Raw genomic sequence first — 8,904 nt, forward strand, 5'->3', positions numbered from 1 at the left:
TAGTGGCCTGATACATGGTATTATTTGTTTGCCTTCCATCTCTGACTTCCATTCTAAAGTTCCTTGCTTTGCCAAGGGTGGTGGCATGAACCTGTAATCCTAGCTACTCAGGAGGCTGGGGAGGGAGGATTACTTGAGGCCAGGAATTTGAGACCAGTCTGGGCAACACAATGAGACCCCCATCTCTAAAAAAAGAATAAGAATAAATGTTATTGGCTTTGGAGGGTGTTGTTCAGCACTGATCCAAGCACTGCTCCCTGATCAATGAGTTTGGGGAATGTGGTTATAGAGTAGAAATCAGATTTGAAAGCGTCTTACTCCAGTATAATGTGCAAACAGAAAAATGCACATAAGTGCATACCTTTCTGCAGCTTTGCAAGCTGAACACCAGCACAGTGTAACCAGCATCCAGACCCAGGAGCTGAAGGTTTACATCATCCCCGACGTGCCTCTTGTGCTCTTGGCTAGTCACTATTTCTGCCAGGGCGACCACTATTCTTTTTTTTTTGAGATGGAGTGTCCCTCTGTTGACCAGGCTGGAGTGCAGTGGCACGATCTCGGCTCACTGCAACCTCTGTCTCCCGGTTTCAAGCATTTCTCCCGCCTCAGCCTCCCATGTAGCTGGGACCACAGGTGCTTGCCACCACGCCTGGCTAATTTTTGTATTTTTAGTACAGACGGGATTTCGCTATGTTGGCCAGGCTAATCTTGAACTCCTGACCTCAGGTAATCCACCCGGCTCGGTCTCCCAAAGTGCTGGGATTATAGGCATGAGCCGCCGCGCCCAGCCGGGTGACCACTATTCCGACCGAAATAATGTAGGTTCATTTGCCTGAATAAGCCAGATTGTAAGTGATTATATTAGAGGATGTTTAATTAACAGCCCAACAGTCAACAAAATCACTGGCCATTGTCCCAGCACATATAAATGACATGGTGGTTGTCAGGACACAGACAAAGGAGGGCACACACAGAGCTGTCACATTTTATGCAAGAGATGTGTTCCTGAATATCTCACATCATTGAAAACTCTCAAAATTCAAGGCTTGTTTTCTCACTGAAATAACTGTAAAATAGGATTTGGATGACTTCACATTTGGGCCTAAAGTGAGACTTATTATCTTTTCTTTTTTTTTGAGACGAAGTCTTGCTCTTGTCCCCCAGGCTGGAGTGCAATGGCGCGATCTCAGCTCACTGCAACCTCTGCCTCCTGGGTTCAAGCGATTCTCCTGCCTCAGCCTCCAGAGTAGCCGGGATTACAAGCGCCCGCCACCCCGCCCGGCTAATTTTTATATTTTTAGTAGAGACGAGGTTTCACCATGTTGGCCAGGCTGGTCTTGAACTCCTGACCTCAGGTGATCCACCCACCTCGGTCTCCCACAGTGCCGAGATTACAGGCGTGAGCCACTGTAGCCAGCTGAGACTTATTATTATTATTATTATTTTTTTTTTTTTTTTTTGAGATGGGGTCTTGCTCTGTCACCAGGCTGGAGTGCAGTGGCATGATATCGGCTCATTGCAACCTCCACCTCCCGGGTTCAAGCGATTCTCCTGCCTCAGCCTCCTGAATAGCTGGGATTACAGGCATCCACCACCATGCCCTGCTAATTTTTGTATTTTTAGTAGAGACGGGGCTTCATCATGTTGGCCAGGCTGGTCTTGAACTCCTGACCTCAGGTGATCCACCCACCTCGGCCTCCCACAGTGCTGGGATTACAGGCGTGAGCTACTGTGCACAGCCGAGACTTATCTTTAATATTGCCTGATTTCCAAGTGAGCATAATTCAAATTCACATGGCTCTCTCTGAAGCCCCGTGGGGCCGTGAGGGACCACGGTTTAGCATCTCTGGGACACTGGAGCCCAGCTGTGTCAACCGGATGGGATCCTGGCTCTGTGTGATGGGTGTGGTTCTGGGGCCCGAACGCAGTGCCTGGAGTCAGGCTGCCCAGGTTCTAGTCTACCCTTTGCTGCTTCCTTGCAGCATGACCCTGGGCAAGCTCTTACCTTGTAGGGCCTTAGCTTTCTCATCTGTGAAATGGGATGTGCTCTGGGGATAATGAAAGAAGTTCATGAAAGCAGTGACCTGAGGCACACAGTAGCAGTGAGTGGAGGTTTGCTGGCACCAGTCCCAGCGGAGGCTCTCCTGCCTCTCCTGGAACCAAACAGGCCCTCCTGCTGCTTGGAGGACTTTACTCCCCAGGAGAGGGAAGCAAGTCAGGCCACAGCTGGGAAGCCTGGGGCTCAGCCCCACAGGAAACTGGGGCCTGCGGCTCAGGTGCCAGGGTCACAGGTCTGGATTGGGCAAGAGCAGAGAACCGGTCCCTCTGATCCTGTTCAGGGATATTTGGAGACACCAATAGTTCTGGGGAATTTGGAGGCAGGAGGCAAAACGAGGAGGGAGCGGGGATATGGCAAATCCCACTCCAGCCCCTCCTGGCCTGGCACCCCTCCCAAACGGTGCACGGAAGAGTGAGGTGACTGGCGTGTGTGAGGGCAACACGATTCTCCTCCCTGGGGAGGAGAGCAGAGGCAACCCATCCCCCACTGCCACCCCCACACTCACCTAAGTTCCAATCCATTTCCACCTCTGTTTACTGTCCAAAGTCCCGGGCACTGGAGATGCCACATTTGGTGTGTTTGGACACATAGACACGCAGACACAGAGACACCGGGGCCCAGGGCCCTCCTATGGACCCTGCCCGCTCCCCTCCCGTCGTCCACGGCTGTCCACCCACCCCCATTCTCCAAGCTTCAGCCCCTCTCCTTAGTCCGGCATCTGCACAGCACTGAAGAACCTGGGAGGCAGACCCTGAGACCCTGAGCAAGTAAAATGGGAAGAGAGGTGGCGGGAGGCTGGCTGGGGGTGCAGGGGTGCGGAGGGAACCCAGGGCGTGTTGGGGGCTGCTGGGTGGGAAACATCAGAGGATGGATTCTGGATGTCAGGCCTGGGAGGGGATGGAGGAAAGAAGAAAGGTCTCGGCCGGGCGCGGTGGCCCATGCCTGTAATCCCAGCACGTTAGGAGGCTGGGGTGGGCGGATTGCCTGAGCTCAGGAGTTTGAGGCAAGCCTGGGCAACACGGTGAAACCCCGTCTCTACTAAAATACAAAAAATTAGCCGGGCGTGGTGGCGGGCGCCTGTCGTCCCAGCTACTCGAGAGGCTGAGGCAGGAGAACCGCTTGAACCCCGGAGGCAGAGGTTGCAGTGAGCTGAGATCACGCCACTGCACTCCAGCCTGGGGACAGAGCAAGACTCTGTCTCAAGAAGAAAAAAAAAAAAAGGAAAAAGAAAAAGAAAGAAAGAAGAAAGGTCTCCATGGAGCCGTCAATCAGATGGGAGTAAAGAGATGGGCCCCTCATTCCAGCTCTAGTCCTGGTGAGCCCCCACCTCAGCCCCAGCCTCAGTCTTGACTCAGTCCCAGGTCCAGCGCCAGCCCTATCATGACCAGGGAGTATCAAGACCTTCAGCATCTGGACAATGAGGAGAGTGACCATCATCAGCTCAGAAAAGGTGAGGGCCACCTTGCCCTGTCTCTACAAGGCTAGAATTTGGCGGTTCTCCAACCCCAGCCACAGCTACTACTCTTGCCGGTGAGCCTGGCTCTCTCTCTGGGTCTGTCTCCCTCCCCCCGACACTGGGAAAGGTGTCGGAGCTGCCTCTCTCAGGAGAGGGGCAGGGTGTGGAGTTGGAGTCCCTTTATTGGTGACAGGTGCCCAAAGCTTTCCTGTGCCTCCTGGCCCTCAGGGGTGGACCCAGGGGGGTGTGGGAACAGCTGGAAGCTGGAGAGATGAGGTCACTTCCTATGACAAAGTCAGGCCCCCTCTTCCTTTCCCCTTCCAACACCACCCAGGGACCCCGGTCGTGCGTGCGCGTGCGTGTGTGTGTGTCAGTGATCAGTTTGGTGAAGGGGGGAAAGGTTTCTGCGAATGGTCTGAGGATTCTGTGAGGGGGGATGAGGGGTCTCTGACCTGAGGGAGAACGAGACTCTCTTGCTTCAAAAACAAATTCCCCTTGACCCATTTCTTTGTCCTCCGAGAAGGGAATTGTTTAGGCTGAGCAAGGATGAAGTTCTTGGGGGATGGGGTGCAGCGCGCTTTGACGGAAGGAGGGTCTGCAGCGGAGGAGACCCGGCAGGCAGGCCCCCCCAACCCTCCAGCTCTCAAGGGACAGGGCTAACGTGTCTCTTCCCCCCGCTGGGTGGAAGACTTGAGGGCCTGAAGGGTAGCTATTGCACCTTCTCTCCCTGCACGCAGCCAAAGACGAGTGGAATTCATGGACAGAGAAAGAAACCTTCTTCCTTTCTCCACTTTCAGGGGAAGCAGCGACTCCGAGGCGCGGGCCACTCAATTGCGTTTCAAGGCGCGGGAGGAGGGGGTGGACTGAGGTTCCTGGATTGGTTGCAGCGACGCAGTCATGCCATTAGGTGTCAGCAAAAGCTCAGGGCCTCGGTGGGATGGGGCGGCTCAGCGCTTAGCCCCCTTCCCCAGCCCTCTTTTCTCGCCGATTTCCAGTTGCCTCTGGCCCTGCAGGGTCGCCCACCGCCCGCATTTCTTCATGTACATGGTTCCTCCTAGACTACTAGGGCCGCCTTAGCTTGCTCCCCTTTTAGGACCGTAGAGCTGTGCCAGGCTCCCCTCTGTCCCCGCGCTCCTGACACCCCCTCCTCTTGCAGGGCCACCTCCTCCCCAGCCCCTCCTGCAGCGCCTCTGCTCCGGACCTCGCCTCCTCCTGCTCTCCCTGGGCCTCAGCCTCCTGCTGCTGGTGGTTGTCTGTGTGATCGGATCCCAAAGTGGGTGCCCCAGGGGTGGGCAGGGAAGGGGGCAACATTGGGGGGTGTTGACGGGGGACCGTGGCGAGGGAGTGGTGGGTGCAGTGGTGGTGGACACAGTGCCCCTGTTTTGTTCTCTCTGCATCCCCTCCTGGCCAGACTCCCAGCTGCAGCAGGAGTTGCGGGGCCTGAGAGAGACGTTCAGCAACTTCACAGCGAGCACCGAGGCCCAGGTCAAGGGCTTGAGCACCCAGGGTGAGGGCGCTGGGGCGGGGTTGGGGCTGGGGCTGGGGCTGGGGGGGCTGTCGGGAACGCTGAGCGAGTCTCTCCCGCAGGAGGCAATGTGGGAAGAAAGATGAAGTCGCTGGAGTCCCAGCTGGAGAAACAGCAGAAGGACCTAAGTGAAGGTCAGAGAGGGAGTGTGTGTGTGTGTGTGTGTGTGTGTGTGTGAGAGAAAGAGTGTGAGAGTGTGTGGATGTGTGTGAGAATGAGAGGGAGTGTGTGTGTGTGTGAGTCTGTGTGTGAGAATGAGGGGGAGTGTGTTTTGGGTGTATGAGAGCCTGTGTGTGTGAGTGTGAGAATGAGATGGAGTGTGTGTGTGAGACTGTGTGTGTGTGGGAATGAGAGGGAGTGTGTGTGACAGTCTGAGAATGAGAGGGAGTGTGTGTGTCTGTGAGTGTGAGAATGAGGTGTGTGTGTGAGAATGAGATGGGGTGTGTGTGAATCTGTGTGTGTGAGTGTGAGAATGAGATAGGGTGTGTGTGTCTGAGTGTGAGTGTGAGAATGAGATGGGGTGTGTGTGTGAGTCTGTGAATGTGTGTGAGAGTCTGTGAGTGTGAGAATGAGGAGTGTGGATGGGTGTTTGTGAGTGTGAGAGTCTGTATGTGTGCGAGAATGAGGGAGTGTGGGTGTGTGTGCGGGTGTGAGTCTGTGTGTTTATGTGTGTGAGAATGTGTGTCAGTGTATGTGTGTGAGAACATGTGTATGTGTGTTAGTGTGTTGCGTGTGAGAATGTAAGTATATGTGTAAGTGCATGTGAGTATATGTGTGTGAATGTGCATATTATGTGTGTGTATGTGCGTGTGGTGTGAATGTGCATTGTGTGTGCATGTGTGAAAGAGTATATGTGTGTTGTGGGTGTGGGTGAGGGTGTGTTGTGTGTGGTGTGTGTAGTGGGTGAGGGTGTGTTGTGTGTATGTGTAGGTGTGCGTTGTGTGAATGTGTGTATGTGGGTGAGGGTGTGCGTGCCTGTGTGAGGGCGTGTTGTGGTTTTTGTGTTTGGGTGAGGGTGTGTTGTGTGTGTGTGTTGTGTATGTGTGTGTGAGTGTGGGTGAAGGTGTGTTGTGTGTGTCGTGAGTGTATGTAGATTAGGGTGTGTTCCGTGTGTGTGTGAGGGTGTATGTTGTGGGTGTTTTGTGTGTGAGTGGGTGTGTAAGGGTGTGTTGTGTGTATGTGGGTTAAGGTGTGTTGTGCGTGTGAGGGTGTATTGTGTGTTTTGTGTGTGTTGTATGTGGGTTAGGGTGTGTTGTGTGTGTGAGTATTGTGTGTGTGAGGGTGTGTTTTTTGTGTTGTGTGTGTATGTGGGTTAGGGTGTGGTGTGTTTGTGTGTTTTGTGTGTTGTTAGTGTGTTGTGTGTGTGAGGGCGTGTTGTGTGTGGTGTTTTGTGTGTGTGTGAGTGTGTATGTGAGTTAGGGTGTGTTGTGTCTGTGTGTGTGTGAGGGTGTGTTGTGTGTTTGGGTGTGTGTGTATGTGGGTTAGGGTATGTGTCTTGTGTGTTGTGTGTTTTATGTGTTGTCTGTATGTGGGTTAGGGTGTGTTGTGTGTGGGTGTGTTATGTGTGCTGTGTGTGTTTGGATGTATGTGGGTTAGGGTGTGTTGTGTCTCTGTGTGTGTTGTAGGTGTTTTGTGTGTTGTCTGCGTTTGTGTCTGTGGGTTAGGGTGTGTTGTATGTGTTGTGTTTTGTATGTTGTCCGTGTGTGTGTATGTGGGTTAGGGTGGGTTTGTGTGTGTGAGGGTGTGTTGTGTGTATGTTGTGTGTTTTGTGTATGTGGGTTAGGGTGTGTTTTGTATATTGTCTGTGTGTTAGGATGTGTTGTGTGTCTGTGTGAGTGTGTGTGTAAGGGTGTGTTGTGTGTGTAGAAGTGTGTGTGTGTATGGGGGTCTCTCAGGCCAACTCTGCTGCTGTTTGTGGCAATGCGATGGGCGTTCGGGTCCCAGCAGGAGGATGTAGGGCTGACCTCGTTTCCCTCCCCGTGGTTTCCGCATCTCCTTCCGCTCCCCTCTGCCCCATCTCCCCAGATCACTCCAGCCTGCTGCTCCACGTGAAGCAGTTCGTGTCTGACCTGCGGAGCCTGAGCTGTCAGATGGCGGCGCTCCAGGGCAATGGTAAGGAGGCCAGCCCGGCCCGCTCTCTGCCTCCCCCGCGCCTCTGGGCAGCGCCTAAGCCCCTGCGCCCCGTTTCTCCCGCTCAGGCTCAGAAAAGGCCTGCTGCCCGGTCAACTGGGTGGAGCACGAGCGCAGCTGCTACTGGTTTTCTCGCTCCGGGAAGGCCTGGGCCGACGCCGACAACTACTGCCGGCTGGAGGACGCGCACCTGGTGGTGGTCACGTCCTGGGAGGAGCAGGTGAGGACCCGGAGGGTCTGGGAGGCTGGCTGGCCTCGGAGAGATCACCACCCGCCTCCTCTCTCCTCAGAAATTTGTCCAGCACCACATAGGCCCTGTGAACACCTGGATGGGCCTCCACGACCAAAACGGGCCCTGGAAGTGGGTGGACGGGACGGACTACGAGACGGGCTTCAAGTGAGTGCGCGCCCTCCCTCGGCCTGGGTCCGGCCGCCTTCGCGCCTGGGGCCCTGGGCGGAGGGGTCTGGAGCGACCTGCCTGCGGATCCGACCTCCTGGGGCCCACAGCTGGCTCTGTCCCCAGGAACTGGAGGCCGGAGCAGCCGGACGACTGGTATGGCCACGGGCTCGGAGGGGGCGAGGACTGTGCCCACTTCACCGACGACGGCCGCTGGAACGACGACGTCTGCCAGAGGCCCTACCGCTGGGTCTGCGAGACAGAGCTGGACAAGGCCAGCCAGGAGCCACCTCTCCTTTAATTTATTTCTTCAATGCCTCGACCTGCCGCAGGGGTCCAGGATTGGGAATCCTCCCATCTGGGGGCCTCTTCTGCTTTCTCGGGGATTTTCATCTAGGATTTTAACGGAAGGGGAAGGATAGGGTGATGTTCGGAAGGTGGGGAGCTTGAAACTTGTGGCGCTTTCTGCAGTTTGCAGGTTATCATTGTCAACTTTCTTTTCTTTTCTTTTTTTTTTTTTAGAGTAAAAAGAAATATACCTAAACCTTCTATGAGTTGTCTGGTTATTGGGGATTCGGAAGCAGGAGTGGGCTGGTTGGCATTATGAAGACTTGGCGGGCGCTGTGGCATCATGAGAACTGCGTGGGCTTTGGGCCAGAATGGCCAGACTTTGTTATTTACAGATATGTGAATTTGGGCAAATTATTGTTCTCTGTGTCCCAGCTGTAAACGAGCCATCTTACTGGAGGCCGTCCTACTTGGAGCAATGCCCCCGTGAACAGAACCACCCGAATTTTTTTTTTTTTTGAGATGGAGTCTTGCTCTGTTGCCCAGGCTGGAGTGCAATGGCGCAATCTCAGCTCACTGCAGCCTCTGCCCCCCGGGTTCAAGCAATTCTCCTGCCTCAACCTCCCAAGTAGCTGAGATCACAGGAGTGCACCACCACGCCCGGCTAATTTTTGTATTTTTAGTACAGACCGGGTTTCACCATGTTGGCTAGGCTGGCCTCGAATTCCTGACCTCAAATGATCTGCCCCCCTCGGCTTCCCAAAGTGCTGGGATTACAGGCGTGAGCCACCGCGCCCGGCAGAACCACCCAAATTTGTTGAGTGCTTCAACAACTTCGAATGAAACTCACTGGTGTCCTTTGCATTCATTACAGCAAACAGAAGCAGCGTTCATAGACAGGTAGCAGATACAACGAACACACAACCAAGAATCACCAAACATACTAGGAAAACCAGTACTGCGGAACAGAAGCAACAAAGCGGATAGAATCAACAACCAAGGATGGGAGTTAGGACAAACCGATTCAGACACGGAACTGTGAACAAAAA

General features: G+C 54.2%; 1 protein-coding gene across 3 annotated transcripts; it reads left to right on the forward strand.

Annotated features, from left to right (window-relative positions):
• Nucleotides 1-1,606: 1,606 nt before the first annotated feature.
• ASGR1 (asialoglycoprotein receptor 1) lies at nt 1,607-8,111 on the forward strand. Of its 3 annotated transcripts, none has more exons than XM_055258609.2 (8): nt 1,607-3,509; nt 4,672-4,788; nt 4,927-5,022; nt 5,103-5,174; nt 7,066-7,152; nt 7,239-7,390; nt 7,461-7,567; nt 7,694-8,111. In XM_055258609.2, the coding sequence occupies exons 1-8, from the start codon at nt 3,440-3,442 to the stop codon at nt 7,866-7,868; spliced, it is 876 nt and encodes a 291-aa protein (XP_055114584.1). In that variant the 5' UTR covers nt 1,607-3,439; the 3' UTR covers nt 7,869-8,111. The 3 variants fall into 3 exon arrangements, with proteins under 3 accessions (XP_055114584.1, XP_055114585.1, XP_063484440.1); XM_063628370.1 differs by lacking the exon at nt 1,607-3,509 and adding an exon at nt 4,246-4,422; XM_055258610.2 differs by lacking the exon at nt 4,672-4,788 and having other exon boundaries at nt 1,610-3,509.
• Nucleotides 8,112-8,904: the final 793 nt, after the last annotated feature.

This window comes from Symphalangus syndactylus, chromosome 20 (genome assembly GCF_028878055.3).
Source record: "Symphalangus syndactylus isolate Jambi chromosome 20, NHGRI_mSymSyn1-v2.1_pri, whole genome shotgun sequence".
Taxonomy (NCBI): domain Eukaryota; kingdom Metazoa; phylum Chordata; class Mammalia; order Primates; family Hylobatidae; genus Symphalangus; species Symphalangus syndactylus.